Below are 21,723 nucleotides of genomic sequence, written 5' to 3'. Positions count from 1 at the left end.
ACCTTGTGCAATGTTTACTGAACACTCAGCCTCCTGCAGCCGCTGAAATCCAAGTTCTTGTGCCAGCTCAACATGACTCAGCTGCCTTGTTATCAACTTCACCTCTGTGGCTGGTCAGTAAGCAGCTGGCCTGCTGGCTCAACATCACACAGGGCTACTGCGGCCGTAGCATAAGTATTGTTCTTCCTATCTGTCACACATAAGATAGGTTAGCCAGTGGGAGTCGGCTGACGTTTTGCTGCCAGACTGGCTGATGAAATTATGAATCATCTGCATGTAGTAAACGCAGGCAAACTACGTTTTCAACAAAACAGATTTTTCTACTGCTGTCCGACAACAGAATCAACAGTCACCTGTCTAAACTACTGTATTTTCCTGTTGCTTCAGGAGCTCAAAATGTCAAAGAAAGTAGAAGAAAATAGACATTTCATAAAAAAAAAACGATTGGTTTATTAATATTGTTTGTACATAGCAAACACTGTAAGAGCAGCAGAGGACCAGAAGTTGTGGTGTGTGTCAGTGTCTGGTTGTGTGGATGTTCAGCAGCAGGGAGGGAGAGCAGGCCCCGTTTCTCCTCTCAGTTTTGGCTACGCTCCGGTCACATGAACAGCTCTTCAACCGGCAACCAGTAGACTTGAACATTGCTCCAACTTGACATTTAAACTCCTCAGCAAAGGCAAAGAAAAAATACAATTTAAAAAAAAAAAAAATCCTTCCTAGTGCCCACACTTGCAAAAATGATAAGTCATAAATTCATGTAATATTTGGATGGTGTTCGTTTCAGAAACCAGTCCTTTCAGTGAGGCTTACCACACCTTTTTCAGCCTCAAAGGGCAACTGGTTCTTCCCTCCTCTACTCAACTGCCCCTTGGGTAAACAGTTTAAAAGTGCCATAGATTTCTTCCCTCCCACCCACGCCCTCCCATTTGTTTAAAAAAAAAAAAAAAAAAAATCCTCAATGCCTTTTCAGAGGTCTCTTCACCAGTGAGAACAACACATGTGGCAATAGTTACTTTAACTTTACAATATTGTTTATACAAGAATTAAAGCCAATCCTATTCTTACAGTATATACAGTCCCACCCTGACCCCTCCACCCCCCAGTCCATGGGTACATAAAGACACAAAAACCCTATACTTCATAGGTCCAGTTGTCCTCTGAAATGATATTGTATTAGTTCCTCAGTTTAACTCCATGTGCCTTCAGCCATAACTTCTTCTATTCTCCCCGTCCACAGTTCTTTTTCTTTTGCCAACAGCATGTACAGTAGTGCTTTAATTTGTAAACTTGAAAGCCACAGAGGAGGTCCATTCACTCTTCGTCCGTACAAACCTGAAACAGACGAGAGATAGCAGCTGTGATACAGGAGCTTGTTGGATGCTTTCATGTCATTTCACAGGGTTTTAGCCCTGGAAGTGCCTCACCTTGACAAACGGATGGTCTAGCAGCATGCTAGCTGTCCAGCGGCGCTTGGGTTCGCTCTCCAGACAGTGGCCGAGGAAGTCCTTCCCCTCTGTGCTCAGCTTCTCCGGGATGGGGGGTTTGTGGCCCATTCCCACTTTGTACATGATCTGGAAGTTGTGCTCATACTCGTGCCAGGGCCTCTGCAAGGTGAGAGAAAAGTGAGAACGGAAAATGATTTACATGTGGTTTTTACTTCCGTTTTTGGTGGAGGGTATTTTTCTGAAGTAAAAAGAAAGAGGAAAATGAATCAACCACAATATTGGCAAGAACACTGCCTGTGACACGCGTAACTATTGTTAGGTGATACTCAAAGACAACTTAAGAAGTGACTGAAAAAAGCACCAGCACACTTAAATAGGTGCAAGTTGAAAGATTAAAAGAAGATTTTTTCTTTTTTCATTCAATTTTTAACAGTTTACAACTTTTTAAGAAAAACCACTATTATTTAATTTCTCTAGAAGCAGCAAAAATACTAAAGAGCCAACAGCTCCACAGATCTGACGGACTCAAAGAGCAATTTACTGACAGAACAACCAACTTCTTTATTTACACCTCCTTGATTTGAGACAAATAGATAATATACTGAATGTAATTGTGAAATTCTTCTTCTCCGTCACTCCTTACCTTTCCAGTCACCATCTCAATGAGAACACAGCCCAGACTCCAGATGTCCGCTGCTCGTCCATGACCTTCACCCTTTGCTCTGGTGATGACCTCAGGTGCCATGTATGCTGATAAAGACAAACAATTTAATTGAAAACACTCACATTTGTTATGCAATTATATGTAATAACACATGAAAGAAATGCATAAAATGAAGATCGTAAAAGTCAAGTCATTAACTGCATGCATAAAACATCACACTAAACTAATACAGCACATTACTGTAATAAGTCACAGCATGTGGGTAGAGGCCTATTTGTGAAGGGAAAACATTTAAATGTCACACAACAGTGACCCCTGGTGGAGGCACAGGGGATCACTTCTTACCTGCTGTTCCCAGTGTGCTGTTCACCTCCCCTGGCATCGTGTGAGTGTTGTTCCTCAACTTGACTGAACAACCAAAGTCTCCCAGCTTGATCAGGCCTGATGACGTCAAAAAGATGTTGGCTCCTGATATAAAAACAAAAACAGGGAGAGAATAAGAAGCATGTAAATAGTTTTCTGTACTTCTAATAAGGATAAAAACTCGACAATGCGACAAAGAGCGTGTGGCACCGACCCTTGATATCCCGGTGGACGATGCCGTGTTCGTGGAGGACGTTGATGGCTGTAGTGATCTGTTTACTGTAGAGCCTGATGACATGTTCCTGCAGCCCCAGTCTGGACACCTCCTCCAGAGTGCCCTCATCACAGTACTCCATGAAGATGTACATCTCCTCCTACAGGTAAAGCGCATGGAGATTCATACCAAGCTGCTTCGGTAAGCGCCACATGATGCCTGAACTGACATAAACATATTTCTCTTACCCGATGGAGCTCTACTCCAAAGTATCGCACCAAGTTCGGGTGTTTAATGCCTTCAAATATTTTCAGCTCATCTGCGGTCTCCTTGATTGTTTTGTGATCGTTCGGCTGGAAACGGATCTGATTCAACAGCAAGAAAAGAAATGTGTTACCTCAACCTCAAATGTGTGTCCTTTTAGCTATTTTGATAACTACATACAGTAACTGATACCTCTGGAGTACATACCTCCTTCATGGCCATTAGCTCTCCAGTGTCGACATTGATGCAGGTGTACACCTTCCCATACTGGCCCTCACCTGTTGTCATACACAAAAAAACATAACGTCACTGCCTGCTTGTGCGTAACATAACCCACATCCAAACAAAAGTCATACCTATCTTGTTGCCTCTCTGCCACTTGAAGGTCACCTTCCTGAGCCCAACGTGCATGACGTTGTCATAAGACTTGGGTGTGTGGCACACTTGGCCGATGATGTTGCGCTGCTTCATCACGGCGTAGCGCTTGTCCTCAAACTTGCGAATGGAGCGACGGACGGCCTCCATGGGGCTTTGCCTGGCTGCTGTGTCTGAGACAGGAAACATGATTTAAAAAAACGATTCATGACTGCATATTTTTATAGATCCAACATGCCTCATCACTCGACACTCTTACCCTTGGACTGGCTTATAAAAGTGCGGAGCTCCCAGCTTCGCCGTGCAGCACTGTTAGGGTCTCCCTTAGGATAGGAGGGCTCTGGAGGACGGAATCACAAGAGAAAAGTCACCTGATCAGTGTGGTTATTACGCACAATGTAGATCAAAGCATGCAGACCGATCAGTGACTGTGCCCACCTTCTCTGTCCTCCGTGGGGCTGGAGTGACGACTGAGAGATTTGAAATGCAACTCTGCTGCAACTGACGACAGGCGGTCATTCTCGTGGAAACTGGATCCCCTGCGAGGAAACGGAAGAAACTGATGCAACACTGTCGAGTCGAACACTTCTGATTAAGATGGTGGGTCTCAGTCTGGGGGGTTTTCTTTGTTGTTGGCCCGATTTAAGATCATCAGAGTGCCAGGACTACACTTTATTTTCAAGCTCTTGATATAATATAATGCACTTAAGTGTGCCCTTGACGGACACTCCTTCCTCAAAGCATCCGGACTTGCAAAGCAATCAAGAACATCTTCAATATGAGATAAAAATGTTGCCAGGCTTGCTCAAAATGAAAATGACATAATTACTGTAAAGTACATGAATAATTCAGCCCATCAAATACAAACAATTCTGACAAAATCATCTGAAGTTTCAGGAGAAACAAAGATTTTTAGTATGCCTTTTGAAACCCATTAGCAGTTCAGCATGCACCAGCATCATTAAACAGCTCAAACACACTTGAATGTTAGATCTCCAGAGGGCACGTTCTGACTTCAAAAGCACACACAAAAACACAAGCCAAAAATCTAATGGCAGTGAATCACCAGCATCAAAGCAAGACTAATAGCACTAAAAAGCGCAGTATCATAGCTCACTCTTTCAATGAGGTAGAGTGTGTTTTTTTTCCCATTTTCACACCATGCACAACAATCACAGTCTCCTTCCTTGACCAGGATTGTGTAAGGCCGTTTCTCTGATTTGGTGACATTTTGCAGGGCTCGTAAAAGCTACAAGAACGCTTTTCAGGCTTTCTGTAGCCTGCATCGATGCCATGCATTTTATTAAGAAGCATCTTCATTTAAGCTGTAGCCGGTCTAGATTGTTTAAAGTGATCATAGCTGAACAGCCATGTGGTAAATACTGCCTCAATGCATTAGAGATTTAATTTAAAAAAGAATGGTTCCTGTTTTCCAAAGATCTAAGCTTCATGATCAAAATGAACTCAGGCGACCAACTTTGTGAATACAGAAAATAATCCAATATCTGTCTCACATATTCTTGAACTCATGTTACTTTAGATGTAATCAGAGGGCTTAAAGCAGGAATTCAGCAATCTACAAATCAGAATTATGAATCAAAGCTACAAAAGAAAGCAGACGAAAAAATATATATCTTTCTATAATTGTGCTGTCCTATTGAGAGGGCTGTTGTTTTTGTATCTGAGGCTGTGTTTTGTCAGCAATTTCTACCAGGTGACTTGGGGACATGGGGACATGGCTACCTGACATCACTGGGGCTGCTGCTGGGTGCTTTGGTGTGGCTGTGTTCCCCCGGGCCCTGAGGGACGGGCCGAGGGCCGTTGGGGAACAGCTGGTTCCGCAGGTCGCAGGGGAGACTTCGAGAGCTGTGTGGTGAAAAAACAAACTGAGGAGCTCGGCCTTGGGAGGAAAGGTGGCTTTGTGTGGGATGTGAAAAGATCATGTTTAAGGGTGTGGACTGGGTGGCTGGTTGAGGGACAGACGAACACGCCTACTCTCAGAAACTATACACATTTCAAACACTCTCTCTGTGTACACACACACGCACGCACACACATGCACACACGCACACACTCACACACACACACACACACACAGAATCCAACATCACACAAAAGCTGAACAACTACTGAGCGAAAACACCAGGAGGCATAAAGAGCAGAGGTAATGAGCCATGCAGGAAAGAGTAAGGACAGTAAAACACATTAGGCACACAAGGTTATTTTCAAAACTTCAACTATTGTCACCTACCTGAACCCTTCAGCATTAGGGATGAACAGGTTGGGGTTTGGCGGGTCACTATGGCAGCGAGGGACCTTAACAGGACGAGGACTATTTCTGGGTGCTGAAAAGAAAAATATGAAAAGGTTGTTTTAACCATGCCGCTTACAAAAGGTGTTCGTCGTTCCGGGGGAAATCTAAGATGAAGCAACATCACAAAAGGAACATTCATTCAGCTCTGAAGTGGTGAAGTGCTCATGTTTTGACAACCACATACAGCGGCCACACCACTGTGTTGTGTTCCAACATTTAGTTCTCGGCTCAGCTGTTCTAAGATCAAACTGTCTCTTAGTTTGCACATCGGGAAATTATTTCAGCCACATCTGGTTGTCACCTTTACTAGCATTATTTTTATGCAAACACCACTTTTGTATTTCTTTAATGGGGTACTCCATTGATTTGTATGGCACCTTCATAAACAGATGAATTTAATAAAAGAATGGTCAACATAGATCCAACAGGCAAAATATCCAGTTAGCCCTTATGTTAGCCCTTTGTATGTGTAAAATGCTGGATTCTACAATTCCTGGAAGACCAACGTCTTCCAAACGCCACACTTCCAGTCTTGAAGAGAGTACTATTATGAATGTGTAAACTCCAAGCCCAAGATGACATAACCCTCTAGATGTTATAGTGATGTGATTGGGGTCATTTTCTGGGTCTTCAAAAAGCTCCCACAGAGCAAAAAAGAAAAAAGTAATCTTGATCTTGATCTTGATCTAAATTGCAGAAGGGAGACCGTATTACCTCCAGCAAGAAAGCTATAGTTTTGTCTGTAGGATTATGGAAAAACTACTAGGATGAATCCGAGGATGGAAGGTAGTAGCATGGGCCAAGAAACAGAAATTGCATTTATTTTTACTTTTATTAACATTTCCAGTTGGGCATTTGGCCTTGGTGAAATAAAAGCCATATCTCCTAAAATCCAGTGGGTGGTACTTCAATAGTGATAAAAATAATAGCCAAATTGCAGAGATAAAATGGCTCCATAACACAAGGTTAAGGCAGCCCTGTTCTCCGATTGTCATCAACAAATCAATGCAATGTGCACTCCACTGGTGCAGCCAATCACAATGATTGTGTCTTCGAGCAACTATCCCTCTCAGCATGAGTACAGCAAGGCTCAAGAGACTGTAATGATGGTAATATGAGCATTGTGTGGCCGACTACGTCGACTACGAGCACCTTCATCCCTAAACAGCTTATTTCTGTGCAGTTCTCTTTGCGGTTTGAGTTTGCAGCCGCTGTGAAGTTATAGTTTTTATACAATCCCATGTTGTCTGCTTTGGTGATATTTATCCTGCTGTTTACATGGCAGTTATCCAAGTTGTCTTCTGTCATAGAAGAGTTGACTACTGGCCTTGGCAGATGTCTACACTCTACAACTGCCTATTTTTGTTTAGTTTTTTCTGTCCTTATTTAATCAGAAGTGTTTACTGAGCAAACATGCTCTTCTTCAGTGACATCCGACTTCACAGTCATAGTAGCAGACTTTCACACTTGCCCTGCTTAAAGGAGTCTGAGTAATCAGGAAGGTTACTCAGACTAACAAACGTAAGGTCCATCTCTGCTGTTGCATGGGAACTGATTTGTAATATCAGTGCCTATGTGCCTGCTTTGTGTCCCTGTGACACCCAGGTTATAAACTAACAAAAGAATGTAAACACTGAATTAAATTCTGACCTCCAGATATGGAAGTCACCAACCGTTCGGATCACAACGAGCATCTTACCAATGTACAGGCCGGTGACTGGGCTGTGAGGTTTTCCAATCACATGTCCAATACATTCATTCATCAAAGCTTGTAAATTCTGCAAAGAGACATGTACATTTAATGTCAATAGATAATAAATACAACATTTTTCAAGCATGGTTGCTGTCGATTTGTCAACAACAACAAAGAGAAGAATAAAAGGACGTTTTACCAGGAAGTCATCCTCTGGCAGCGCTGATATGAAGGCAGGTTCGATGGCCTGAAGAAAATCAAAACCCTGAGTCGCCCACCTGGAGGTGAAACAGTTAGTTGGTTAATCAGGGTGTCCCAAAAATAATCTCTTGCTGTTCGTTTCATTCTGTCCCTCTCCGTCTTTTGTGTCTGAACAGAACAAAAGATGCAGCTTCATTTAAGAAAAAAACCCAGCCGTCATTCAGGTACAAATATTGGAAAACATCACATAATCATAATAATACCATCATGTAGGACAAAGGACATGGTCTAAGTGGCTCTTTGTGCTCTCCTCTGTACGAGCAACACAGTTTTAGATCTTATAAACAAAACAACTCAGCTCATGCTCTGACATGTGCCTATTTTTGTTTGTATAGTTGTCATATTTATATATAAAAAGGTCTCCGTTATTCTCCAAAATGTCATGCTACTATTTCAGTTGTATTCCATGAAATAACCTAAAGGCTTCGGTCTATTATCAGAGTACAATGTTGCCATGGTAGCTTGTTATGGGGTCACAACGAAAGCTCTTGACAAAGAGGGTAAAAATAAATGTACTTCAACGCGGTGTCTCTCTTCCACAGAAGATTAATATAACTGGTTGAAAATAACACATCAGTTCTATATACTTCTAACTAACAAACAGAAGGGCGAATAAGGAATTTATCACACAAACAAACCCTAATTAACTACTATGAACTTAGGCAGAGGTGTTTTATGTTTTTAATAGCCTGCAGCTTGTTTAATGTGACAGGGAACATTGTTTACTTTTTACCCAAGATTAATTGCCTCAGTAGGAGTGCTCATTAGTTAATGAGGTTAATGCCCCACCAGAGGGCCTGGCTAAAGCATCTCTCAGCCACATGCTCTTACTCATCCCTCTTAAATGCTGGAACATCACACTAGCTAGCAGAATCTGCACCCAACCACAGGGAAAATAAACAAACTAACAAATTACTTAAAAATGTATGCAAGTGCTCAACTGATAGAAGGTAAAGCCTTACCTTGGCTTGGTGCCCCTGCCACTCTCACATTTGGTCAGGACATAGGTCATCCATTTGCGGGCAAAAGCTATGTAGCGCTCCCCGATCCTTTGTCTGAACTCGCCAGACATCAGGCGCACCACCTCCTTGTGGTACTGAAAATAACACAAAGCAGCCAACAGGAGGACATTTTGATTACAGCCTCAACTCAACCTCCCCTTATCTGCAGACTTCACAAGTACACCCAAAACTCAGTGCTACAGAAATGGACACAGAAATTGACTGTTATGTCACAAGCTCAAAAATCAGTAAAGGCATAGATGGGCTGTGTAGCATCTACAGCATCACATTCCTTAAGAATATACTGTACTGTGTTACCTCAAAGGCAAAATTGTAGCCTTGTATCATCGCCTCCCTGTAGTACTGATGCAGAGTGGCCGACTCAGACTCCTCTACCTCTGCCTCAAACTCTGTAGTGAACATGTACTCGACTCGGTCAATGGCAGTGCTGATCTTAATGCACAGCTGCAGTGCCTCATCCTGTGATGGAGAGAAGAATGAGGAGGAAGAGTTTTATTATTGTGTTCTAAAATCTCCAATTCAAGGTGATCAGTGAAAGCATTCAAAACAAAAACTGAGAACATGAGACATCACAAATGTATGAATTCAACAGATACGAAAGTTTAATGACTTCCCTTTAGAGAATCACCTCTAAAATCTGGCCTAATAGTAGACTTGTAGTTACAAGTAGTTACCACAAAAAAGTGGTCTCGAGACCAAGACCGGTCTCGAGACCACTTTTTTGTGGTCTTGGTCTTGTCACGGCCTCGACAGTCTTTGGTCTCGGGTCTCTCAATGCCTCGGACTGGCCGAGCGGTCTCAAAGGGATTTGTTCAATATCATTATACGCCTCCTTCAAGTGGTACCAATCACATGCATTTTGTGACACAGACGGCGTTGGCGCTCGTCCTCTCACCTCACCCCCCCCCCCCCCCCCCCCCCCCCCCCCCCCCCGACCCCCCCCCCCCCGACCCCTCTAAAGCACGGTCATGGATCCATGGAGGAGGACGCAAAATGTCGGCGAATTCGTCAGTTGTCAGACCTTATAGGGTAGAAGTGTATTTTCTGTTAAGATTGGTTTAATTTCTTATCAACAATACACATGAGTTAGTTGGCTGACAGGAGGAGCAGGCATAGTGCTGCAGTTAAAATACAAATCTGAAAGTAGGACACCAACATGCAGCTGTCTTTACAGCAACATCAAATAAACATGGGGTTTACCAGGTTAGAGATTGTCAGCGTGTGGTCACGTACGTACCTTGAGCTCCTCCAGAGCACTCGCGATGAGAGGCTGACTTGATGTTTGCTCCCGGCTGAGAGTGAGCACGTCCTCCATGGACTGCTGAAAGGCCTTTCGCTGGGCAACCAGATGAGCCGACTGCATCACGATCAAGAGCATGTTCTCCACCTGAAAAATAAAAAAGAGTTTGTATAGCTTTATGGTAAAAGCACTTTTCAACCATTTTCAGTTAAGGAACCTGTTTACTTGAAAACAATTAAAATAAGCCCCATTCAAGCTTATAAACCACGCTGAACGAACATGGTCCAGTGAGGGGCTATTTAAGATCAATTAAAAAATGTCAAAGTCCTTCTAGGCAAGTCATGCCACTCGGCGGCCATCTTGGCGACGCCTCGAAAAGCCCAAAGAGACCAGACCTCTATCTAAATGAATGGAGGCATGGTCAATTCCACCCTTTAACGTGATAGCAGGACGGAAAAAACATACAGACATGCTCGCCAGTGAAATAAGATACAAAAGAAAACCAAAAAACATCGACTTTACCGTAGAAATTATGTTTAAAACGCTCTTTTCCGACAGGGAGAACTCCACTGCGCATGCGCGCGGATTTACGACACCGACGTCCATCGTACGGCTGAATCTGTGCCGGCTGCTGTGCTCTGGCTCTACTCTACCTGACCATTGATGTATGGACCAGATAATGTCTAATACATCATTTATTATCATTCACGCTATAAATTAGATAAAGACAGAGACGTGAAGGACTTTGATGGTCTCTGTCGTAAAAACTACTTGTGCGCATGCGCTGGTGAAACAACATGATTGGGCTATAACTTTCCCGATTCGGCTGTGACAACGCAGGTGATTGGCTGTTGGCGAAAGGGGCGGGATATGCGCCATCTTTGGCGTCGCAGTTTTCCCCATTCAAAATGATCAGAGTGATCTGTCTCTACAATAGTAGAACGTCTCTGAAAATGTCCCGTACCTTCATGGCCCTTAAAGTGTCAACAGCTTCCATCTGGGGGACCAGTTTGAGCAGCTCTCCATCCCACTGAGCCCAGTCAGAGTCAGTGGCAGAGTCCCCAGCTCCGTGTTTACTCATGAGCAAATAGGCTTCGTCCTCTGCAATTTCATCAGGCTCTTTGGAGCAGTCTTTGCCAGCGGCAGCATTGAGAAGCTGCAGAATGAGAGGCCGCTGATCCCTCAAACCACAGGGGACAAACACTTGCAGCTCCTCCAAACCTGGAATTTGAACCTAGGTATAAGAGAATAGGGTTAAACAGGTGCGTAAATGACCTGAGAACTGAGGACAAAGATAAATACGTGCAGAACAAAGGAAACGCACCTTGACATGGTTTCTCTTCTTCAGTGCCTCCAGGAGACATGTCACCCCATTAGTGATACTGAAATCTGCAGCAACCTCTAAGTCCTGCAGACAGGGAAGCAAACAAAGTGTGTGTCAGAACACACAGTCCCAGTTCTTTGGTGAGATGAGAAAACAGGGTCACAGACAGACTGCAAAGTCAGTTTTGTTGTGGCTTTCTCTTTCAAGGGAATGACAATTCATCACTGCGGTCTCTCACCTTGCGAAGCATCTTGGCAAAGCCCAGAGCCTTGGACGCTCGCTCCCTGGCCTCGTGGAACAGCTCTTTAAGTGACCGACTGGTCTCGATAACCGACCGCCTCCAAGAATCAAAAGGTTCAAAGTTAAAAAAGCAACAAAAACATCCAATGGGACAAAATATATCAACAGTGACTGAAACAGAAATCTGATAGTCAGTTATTCCTTTTACCTGATCTCATCTGAGGCAGTGCTGTCATCTGCACTTTCCCAGAATTCATTATCACTCTTCTGGAGGCCGGCATCAAGGAACTCTCCAGTGGATTTAAGCAGCATCCCAGCAATGTCACTGCAAAGTCAATCCTCATTTTTATATAAATAAAACCCTCTTAAAGGTAGGTTGAGATTAATGATTAAGAGACTGGTCCACAAACCAAACTCAATGTAAGTGTGGGGGATAAAATCCACAAAGACTTATATCAGTTTTGTTTTCAGGTAGGGGACTGACCAGAAAAGCTTCCCAGACTGGGCCTCCCCTCCTCGGATGTAAGGAGTGATGACCTTGGTGAAGTTCCACTCCTCCTCTAATAGGTTCTTTAAGCTGTGTGAGGCCTGAGGCAGCTGCTGCAACATCTGGATCCAACTGTGCATGTAGTCAAAGTAGACCTACAAAAACAGTGACAGATGTTGGGATAACCATACGATCCTTAGCGTTCAACTTGAATTTCAATAATGCATAGACTGACTGCGACAAATATACAGGATTTAGTCTTACCACCAGCATCTTGTGAAGGTCCTCTTCAAACTCGTCCATATTGGCATTTGTCTGCAAACCCTGATCATCAGTCACTACACCTCGCAGCATGAACTGATAATACTGCTTCATCAGGAGACCACCTTTAAGAACCTCTTTACACTCGCGCACCAACTGCAAAGCACAAACAACATAAGCATTCAACATAACTAAGATTACGTTGGTTAGAAGTAAAAAGGCATTCAGTCAGGAATGCAGCATGTAGGAGTCACTTAAAAACTCTCCATTTCACTCGCTGCTTGCCTGTTTGATGCTGAGCAGTGAAGGCTCTCCAGCAGGCCTCTGTTCAAGTCGCAGTTTAAGGCATTCGTGAATGACGTTGAGAAGGACTCTGCAGAGTACGAGGAACGCCGGCCGGAAGGATGGGAGGTCCATGTCCAGCAAATCCTCCCAGGAAACCTGGTCTGCCTCGAGCTCGGGATGGGCCGGACCACCGCAGGACTCATGGCGCGACAGCTCTGGCAGGTAATCACTGTACAGCATGGGGTCTGGGAAGTCTGCAAACTGCAGGTGAAAGATCCAGTAAAGTTAATTCAGCATATCTAAAAGAGCACCATTGCAAGCCATTAATGTGGTGTTATATTAAGTGCCTGCATACTCGGATTCATGATAAATTCAAAGCTGTTTTTTTTTTATTTGATTTGCCATTTCATAAATTATATTTGAAAAATGACACATAAACAATGAATTGTTCTGTAAAGGGATTAATAAAGCACATCTTCTGCCTCCTCAAACTGTGTTTTCATTGCTTGATCGATAGGGCCGCACCTGCAAAGATTCTGCAAAGTTGCATCCCTGTTGGATTGCACTACAAAGAAACAGCCCTAGTATTGGGCAAATACATGCTTCAGTTTCCAGTGTTGTACAGCTACAATATGCATCTCCTTCATCACGTTCAGCAAATTAGCAGTCTAGGAAGTGCTCACATTCATCACTGCACACTTACAAGAGCACTGTAGTGTCTGTGAGCCTCCACGTTTTGATCAAAGGTCACCAACACGCTGATGAGCTGATAATTCATTGCAATAAACTCAATAACAGTCCTCTCCTCTTTACTGCTCATTTTTTCTTGTATTTGCTTTCTCCATGTGTCAACACATCCTCTGTTGTTCATAGCCTCCTGGGACTAATTGCATTACTAGCATTTGCACTGCAAACATTACATTTTTGACTGTTTTCGCTCTCCTTTTGACAGCAGTTTCATACGGCAGATGTGACTGCTTTCAATAAGTAAACCACACCGTACTACTGTTTTACCTGGATTATGACATGTACAATGGAAAAAATGATATTGCTGCAATAACAAACAGTAGATTAGCACAATTTTGGGAGACCATAGCCTTGTATTTGACAACACATATTAAAACTGTATGTGATAAAGAAACCTTTACATCCTTAAATTTCTGTGACATTTCAGTGACTATTAAAAATATAAATTTTTTTCAAATTGACCTCAGATTCTACAGTATGCCCCTTTTCCTATAAAGTGAGTGAAAATTGGGCATTTAGTTGTACTGTTAAGCAACAGTGCATGCTTCAAGCTTTATCACTGCTTTTTTTTATAAATCTGAAAAGTCCAACAGAAGTAAGCTATTCATAGGGCTTCGTCTGATGACTATTTAATAGTCAATTAATCTGCCAATTATCTATCAATAAACCGAGTAATCAATCCTTCTATAGAATGTCCCCCCAAAAATGGAAAAAATGCTCATTACAGTTAAACAGATCCCAAATTACAATAGCTTAAATAATTCTCTACTCCTTTACCATCAAAACATGTCACAAAAAAGAACATGTCACATGTTTGACATTATCTCTTCGAATATAACTGAAACGAATAATCGATTATCAAATAGTTGACGATACATTTTGTTACAGTCAGCTAATGTACTACTCGTTGCAGCTCTAGTTTTTATTATTTTTTTACAAAAACACAGTTGTGGTCACCTCAAACATATACCAAAATGTGTGACATAGCTGTGATGTAGGGCTTCAGCCAACATGAACTTCCATTACTGATGATTGATCAGATTTTTAAATGATTATTTAATCAATAAAATGTCAGAAAACAGTGAAAATTGTCATCACAATGTTACTGGATATTGTACTCATTAACTGTGTGGGTAAAGAAAAAGGTAAGACAGATATTCGTACCTCCAGTGCAGGGGTGTGGCGGAGCAGTGCTGCTCTGGACCTCTGTAATGAGCGGTCCATCAGTTTGTGCAGTCTGAGGATCAGTTTACGTAGTCCCATCTGTTTCAGAGCTTTATCCACAAACGGTCTGTAGATGGCTGTGGGGCAGAATACTCCCCCTCCTGCAATCACTTCTGTACTTACTGCATTAGCAGTTGGGAGAAACTCATCTTCTGAAAACATTCGAGCAAACTTAGGAGTCAGGGAGGGAGACAACTCTTCCTCTGCTACATGTCCTAATCCGCACTCCTCCTCCTCAGCGTCCCTTTCCTCTCCTTCACTGTCAGCTGTAAAAGTTGCTGTCGAGTCATTCTCCTCATCATCCTCATTCTCCTCTTCTTCATTACCACGGGAGCAGCGAGGTGAAGGGATCTCAAAGACAGGCCACCCGATACGGGATAGATCATGGAGGCCCAGCACAGTGGCCATGACACGCAGCTTCTGGTTGAGGTCCTGGGTGATATTGAGCCACAGACAGAGCGCCTGCACCCTGCCCTGGAAGTCTCGTGCTGCATACTTTTCATAATCCTTCTGCAGGGCCTGCAAAGAGGGGTACAAAGCTTCCACCGACTCTAGTAACTCCATAACACGCTTGACCTGTTCAAATGCCAGCCGCTGGCGCTGAAGGTGCTCCCTGCAGTCAGCACCAGAGCCCAGAGGCTCTGCTGCATTCATTGCTGATGAGGGCGAGGCACTAAACCCCCAGGGATCTACTCCACAGTGGTTGGTCTCTGCTACAGCAGACTCCCTGTCCTCTCCACAGACTAGATCTGGGACACTATGATAGTTCCCTTCGATTGCTTGAGAACACTGGGCCCCTCTCAGGCTGGCATAGTTGACCTTAAAGTGCAGCACCTCATTGATGATATCAGGGATGGCCTGGCGGGCGGTGAAAAGAAAAAGGTCCTGGTCACCTGTGGAGCGTTTTGCATGCCAAGCCTGCAGCTCCAACCAGATGACCTCGTTGTTGTGACCCATGAAGGCCATGTTCTCCAGGCCTCTCTGCTCCTTCTCCTTCCTCTTGGAGGACATAGACGTGAGCTTGAGCAGCAGCCGCAAAGTTTCAAAGAACTTGAGGCGGTCAGCAGGACAGTCTGTCCTGGAGGTCTGGCGGTGGGTCCGGGCCATATGGGGCATAGTCACAGGAAGTTTGCAAGTGCTGCAGCCCAAGCTCAGGTAATGTTTCCTGGGATCCATGTTGAGGGCACCAAAAGGGCTCGACTTTGAGAGTGGATCTAGCATGAAGTTGTCGAAGGTCTTCTTTTGGTCTCTCTCCGTGGAGCGCAGCGCGGCCCTCTGCTTCTTGCCCTGCTTATAGCTGTGCTCCTCAGGAGCCTCCGCTGGCCGGGGACTCTCTCTCAGGCCAGACGGGCTAAGGTCTGCTGAAGTTAACACAGAAAATACATAAACACAAGTTACTGTCATGCATGTGAAAAAGGCAATATGATTTGTGATTTCCATTTATGAATAGATTCATTAACCTACCCTTGTTGGGAGACCGACCAGCACTCCTCGCCTGGCTGTTCCTTTGATGTTTGCCAGACATGCGTTTCATCTGACGGGGGTTATAAGGAGGTGATGTGCCATACACAGCTTCCTCTTCCTCACTGGGAGAGTCCCAGGGTTCACCCACCTCAGAGTTCTGCTGGGATGCATCTTCCGCCCGCTTGGCCCACCTGTCGACATTTAATGATTGCAGCAAAACAGAAAAGACAAACTATCAACATTTGCATATTTCCAATGAAAGTGATGTTAGCAGCAGGAAAAATCTCTGGCGTGTTATTATGAAACTAATTTCAGTCATATCACAGTCACACGAAGGAAATGTGTGTGCAAGGTCAAACAGTGCAGAGTTGTTTGTACCCATAACAGGGAGTGCACCAAATCTCCTCTAATGCCACAGCAAACAGGTTGCTAAACTGCAACTAGACTGAATGTCTGCTGCTACCTACAGCAGACTGACGAGTTGTCTGTCCTTTGGAGCCTGACTGGCTGCCTCCCAAATGTGCAGCGGCAACGCTCTGTGTACGACCACAGCCCTCCAGACGCAGGATAATAAGCTGTGGGTTCCCTACTGGCACCCTCTCATGGTCTAGGTAAACATGGCTGAACCAGAGAGGGAGAAATAGTAACCCTCATTAAATCTGTCTGCTAAGTCATCATCTGTACTGCAAGATTTCGTGGAACACTGATTCACTCACCCACATTGTGTAGATGTGCAAACAAGCGCTAATGCAAATCAGCATGTCACTTTGTGCGATTACTGTTCCAATAACAACGCTGCTAAACGACATTCCGACTGCAATATTGCAGATAATAGAGAGCCGTTACAGAGTACGCTGCGTCTAGTTCTGCAGAAAGGAAACACTATAATCACTTGAAACACTTCCCCAAGGAAAAAAAAGAAAAAGAAAACCGAGAGTGCAGGCAGCACGCCTTTTCAGATTACAATGTCAGAGGCTGAGCTTTATTCCCTAATGCCTTTCTGAGGGGTTTTTAATAGGATTAGAGAGAAAGGTTGGAAGGTCTGACCCGGCCAACAAAAACAAAGAGAGAAGAGGAGGGCCATGAAACGGGCGTTCTATATGCTCGCCACCATGTGTCTCTCCATCGATCATCTGACTGAAAGGCATTCCCCAACACGCGCCTGTTAGCGTCTGTGCAGGCGGTGTTGAAAGGGGCACACACTCTGGGGGGGGACGTGTGTGTGAGTGTTAAGGGGAGTAATCGGGAAAGCGCTTGCTTAAGCTTTTCAGAGAGCCACACAGGGAGAAAGTCCAGACTTCTATTGCCCATCTGCCCCACTGCAGTCTCTATGCACACACACTGAGTCCCCTGGGAGCAGCTGTGGAAGTACATGCAGGGCAGACAGACACCTGCTGCAAATCCTGCAACTTTATTCGACTCCACATGCAATCAAGACTTCATGAATGAAACATACTGCAAAATGGACATGAAGAGCACAGCCATGTGAACCACAGCGGTATTGAAATTACGGAATAACTCTCGCATGAAAGAACACTGGTGCCTTTATGAGTGTATTGTACGGGAAATTGTGAGGGGGCCTGTTCTGCAGGAGCACGACACGACAGTGATCTTTTCAGTATGCAGACACAAAAAGGCACAGTAAGCGATCTTGTGTGTTACAATAAGGCATTTAGTACAACAACAACAGGCAAATTTTGAACATTTCAAAAACTGAAATAGGAAGCAGGAAACAAATAGAAAGAGTACACGCACAGTAAAAGCTCCCCCTGCGTACATCACGAGTAAGATCAGATCGTGAGCATCTGTAAACATTCCAAAATGTGCACGAGTGTGTTAAGTCTGAGGACAAAAATAGTCCATGCATGTGAGAGAGAACGCAAAAAGACACTTCTCTACGCACACAACACCATGACTAAATCATTCAGGAATGACAGCGGAACCAATGACGCCATTGCCGCCGGTTGTTTGTTTGGTTGCCATGAGACACTTGGAGCACAGATTGTGCTGCAGCAGTAAAGACCGAGCAAATTCCTCTTCTGAATTCTTTGCTTTTTTCCTAAACCTACGCGCAGGCCGCACAGACAAAGTTACTGGCCAGCGTGCCCTGCAGTTAACCATAGCTGCACTATGGTCTTCAAGCTGTCCCTGCCTGGCTGCTGCTGGTGAATTATCACTGCAGATGGTGTCTGGCCGGTCTCAATGGCTCATCTGATGGCTCATTGGGGCTCCAATAAAGGCTGGTGGAATGCTAGAGCCCCTAGGCAGAAACACTGAGTGCATAATAAACAGCACAAAATCGAGAGTCTTTTCTGTAGAGCGACTGAAGCAGTGATATCGAGGGCTGCCAGAGTCAGGGGGGCCTGACCTTTGACACCGACCATCCTCACCATTGTACCAGGAAGGGGCACTCTATTGTATAGTGGTGACACGTGGCCAGTGAGGCCCACAGCTGAATAGCACACAGCTGGTTAGTGAGCACACTTGCTCACAATGCCCAAACTAAAGAGAATTTTTTTTCGAGAGAGAGGAAAAGGAGGAGAATGTGGCCGGGGTTTTTGTAAGAGCATACTCTCCACCAATTAGGTCAGGCTGGCACAACTGATGCTCGATAAGCTAAATCCAGATTGTGATGACCTCCCACTGTAAAAAGGATGTGTGTGCTGGCAACTTATTTCAGTGCAGGGTTAACTGGAGAGGCAGTAAGAATAGACAACCTATTTGTGCACATGAACTGCAAATCAAAATGGAAGTGTAGCTTGTGTATGCACCTCTGACCTGCTGTTTATCACTGATAAACAGGCAGAGCTGATGCACAGAATTTGTGCCGGAGCCCGACAGAATTCACAAACAATGTACACGGCGTACTTGACCCCACCCTTGGCTGGAACAGTGTGACACTGCCAAGAGTGGACCTCCCAGCCTCTCCTACAACTGTGCACACTATACTGTACACCCAAAACAGAGGAGTTTGCTCCTACAAAAAGGCTGCAAACAGCCACTTCAAGTCCCAAAAATGAGAACGTCAATGCATCATTAAAACACTGCTTTTATACATGGCATTATAAACCGCTTGACAACAGAGAATATCCTCAGTCTAAGAAAAGGTGTAGACCTTACTGTACCAGTACAAGCTCATGCCATTACCTACGAGTTACTTGATCTAAATGTATCTAAATGTAGACTGTGCTTGCAGACTGTGGGCTGCAGCATGAGGTAAATGGTGTAATGACATGTTTTTCACCTAATGCCACTTGCATCATAAATGCAGTGCAGGCAGAAGTCTGCTCCACCTTGAAAATTCTATCTGAAACTACAGAGAGCCAAAAGCAACAGATTTATCAGTTTCGATCACTTGCAGGTGTGCACATCATAAATGTCAAATCAAACCTACAAACACGTTATGCTGCATAACTTCACAATCTTCCCCCCCGTTACCTTGTCACTTATCTTTTCGCAGCTTATTGGTAACATCAAAAGTGTTAGTAGTTACAAAGATCCTATTGTTTAAGAGGAAATGGCAGATGAGAGTGACAGAATGTGAGAGCAACACTCATTTCTCTAAAGCAGGTGCGGGCAGAGACAGGATGTGGATAGGAAATGCTACAGGATTGTCCATCTGTATTCTGCAGCCTGTGCTCCTGGCAAATGCAGGCATTAATGAGTTCTGCCCCGTGAGCGTGTCCGGGGCTCCAGGCAGCCATCCACAGCTCACAGTACACCACATCCTGAAATCTATGGAATGCTTGTGAGCCACACTGTCTTCACACTGACTCTGAGAACAAGATATTATTGACAAAGGACTACTGTACTTGCGAGGACAGTAGCGGCAGCTCTCTCTCCATTTCCATGCAATCAGAAGACCTTGAACCAACCTCACATTGAGCGTTAACGTACATACACTCATCAAGGAGGATGCAAGAAAAAAGATGACTCATATCGGCATTTTCTGAGGCCTGTTTTAGTCTGAGTAATGAATTTATGTTTTGTTCCTGCAAACTACGCAACTTTGGCCATGGAACCTTTGGTGTTTACAATGGCCCAAGTTATGTATGTTCTGTTCTAATCCCATTACTGCAGATAAGTAAAAGAGACTGTACAGCAAAGCCAAAGCATGCATGCCTTTCACCTCAACGCTGGATGTATATCTAAAAAAAAAATGTGACAGTGAAACACCTCAGCTAATGGTTCTGTGTTTTTCTCTGCGCAACAATGCCAGGCAGCAATTACAGTAACAGGGCCAGTATTGCACAATCACGCGAGCTGTTTGTGTGTCCACTTCGGACTGAGTGGCCACAAGAGAATAACAACTCACTGGTGCTCAATCATGACTGAAACAGTCGGCACTATAAAAGAAGAAAAAAAAAACAAGCTACTAGCCTGAAGAAAAAAAAAAGGATCATAGCAGATGACAGAGCTGATCCTGCGTGTTAAATGCCTCACTCTCTCTTCTCTGCAGACACACGGCTGCATGAGAGGAGGGGGAAGACATAACAGCAGATTCCTGAGGGGTCTGTCTGCCGGCGGTCAGGGGCAAACACTGCGGAATTTCGATTAGGAGATGTGCACGTATAAGAAAAACATCTCGTGTGTGCGTGTCTGTGTGCATTCCCCTGCGAGATTGCAGGGACGCAAATTATTGTCCAAGCAACCTCGCCACCCGAGCACTGCGACTACATTTGCAAGACAATGTACCACCGACTTATAGACATCTACGTGAGATAATAATGACCCAAAAATGCACAAACTGCGAGCCCATGTCATGATTCAGCAGTGGCGAGCAAGACAACAACAATAACACGAGCGCCAAGTCTAGCTGCAGGATTAACAATAACAGTGGAGCAACATGCTAGCTAAAGCCTTGCCGAAGTTAGTGCTTCGGTGTTATGAGGAAATGCATGGGCTGGCACCATGAAATAATAAACAATACACCGTCAAGTCCACTTTGCGAACCCACGCTGCAAAACGTATCTAACCTTAGCTCGGTCAGTTTCTGTAAGCGAACTTGCGGCTGAACAATAAAGTGACAAGCGACAGCTAACAGTAGATGTTAGCTAGCCCGCTCCCTGACATGTTGCACTGTTACAGCGGTGAATAACTGCCCGTAATGTTACCTCAGCATGGGGCGAGCATGTTGCCTCTCTTTCTAGCGACCGACAATCACATAAGCGGTTGATATCTGCAGCGAAGTGCGCCTGAAAACGTTGCTCCAAAAAGTTTGCAACTCTGGTGTGTTGCAAATGCAGTTAACTGCACGCGTAGCACTATTTGGCAGGAAGTCGTTTTCTCAGGGATGCGCAAGCGCTCCTATAGAGCCCGCTGCAGAGTCGCGTTCAGCTCCCTATTTGGCAAGTGCGAGGTCCTGATGGTGTAGTGTCTGTTCAACAGCTTCGCGTACCTGCTGGGCTTGTTACGATCCGGAGGCTCCATAGCAAAGTAGCAGCTTCTTGGTCCTAGCCGTGCATGGACTAAACCATGTCGCAGCGATATCAGACACACTTTGCACCGTTAAATCCTTGCAAGAGAGACGGCTTTGTGTCTCTTTAGAGCACTTTCTATCCGCCGGTACAGTTGACTCTCGCTTGTGCGTATGCCGTCGCCATCTTTCCAACGTTCATTGAGGAGGAGTGCCACAGTCTTGCATTACTACGGCAACTCGGATAGGTCATCTACGGTCATAGCTCTGCAGAGCTTGTTTTTGCCCTCGGAGTACAGTCACAGTGAATCAGTTATCATATGCTTGCCTCTTGACTGAAATGACGAATTGTCATACTGTAAATCACTTGTTATATAGAGCAGTGGGAGATGTGAATCAGCTTCTAATTACTTGTTCGGA

At 44.5% G+C, this 21,723-nt stretch overlaps 1 protein-coding gene across 4 annotated transcripts; it reads right to left on the bottom strand.

Annotated features, from left to right (window-relative positions):
• Nucleotides 1–425: 425 nt before the first annotated feature.
• Nucleotides 426–21,516, bottom strand: map3k4 (mitogen-activated protein kinase kinase kinase 4). 4 transcript variants are annotated; one of them, XM_030442188.1, is made up of 27 exons: nt 21,286–21,516; nt 15,888–16,078; nt 14,364–15,784; nt 12,453–12,713; nt 12,171–12,323; nt 11,904–12,061; nt 11,628–11,744; nt 11,418–11,517; nt 11,180–11,263; nt 10,820–11,089; nt 9,853–10,002; nt 8,913–9,074; nt 8,556–8,689; nt 7,532–7,610; nt 7,339–7,417; nt 5,577–5,670; nt 5,069–5,191; nt 3,764–3,864; nt 3,585–3,665; nt 3,307–3,498; nt 3,158–3,228; nt 2,935–3,051; nt 2,687–2,846; nt 2,455–2,577; nt 2,089–2,195; nt 1,425–1,604; nt 426–1,332 (listed from the first exon to the last, which is right to left on the bottom strand). In XM_030442188.1, exons 1-27 carry the CDS (start codon nt 21,315–21,317, stop codon nt 1,312–1,314), a joined length of 4,761 nt encoding a protein of 1,586 aa, XP_030298048.1. In that variant the 5' UTR covers nt 21,318–21,516; the 3' UTR covers nt 426–1,311. The 4 variants fall into 4 exon arrangements, with proteins under 4 accessions (XP_030298048.1, XP_030298049.1, XP_030298050.1 ...); XM_030442189.1 differs by having other exon boundaries at nt 14,364–15,781; XM_030442190.1 differs by lacking the exon at nt 21,286–21,516 and adding an exon at nt 21,002–21,177.
• Between the last annotated feature and the right edge of the window lie 207 nt (nt 21,517–21,723).

Source organism: Sparus aurata, chromosome 15 (genome assembly GCF_900880675.1).
Source record: "Sparus aurata chromosome 15, fSpaAur1.1, whole genome shotgun sequence".
Lineage (NCBI taxonomy): Eukaryota > Metazoa > Chordata > Actinopteri > Spariformes > Sparidae > Sparus > Sparus aurata.
The sequence above is the reverse complement of the archived record's forward strand: the minus strand, read 5'-3'. Positions and strand labels throughout refer to the sequence as shown.

What these genes read in the sequence shown, in the direction of transcription:
- map3k4 (XM_030442188.1), bottom strand. Translation starts at nt 21,317, where the DNA reads ATGGAGCCTCCGGATCGTAACAAGCCCAGCAG. An exon ending in ACCTTCACAAGATGCTGGTG is followed by an intron (nt 12,062 to 12,170) that starts GTAAGACTAAAT and finishes CTGTTTTTGTAG; the next exon opens with GTCTACTTTGACTACATGCA. An exon ending in CAGTCTGGGAAGCTTTTCTG is followed by an intron (nt 11,745 to 11,903) that starts GTCAGTCCCCTA and finishes TTGACTTTGCAG; the next exon opens with TGACATTGCTGGGATGCTGC.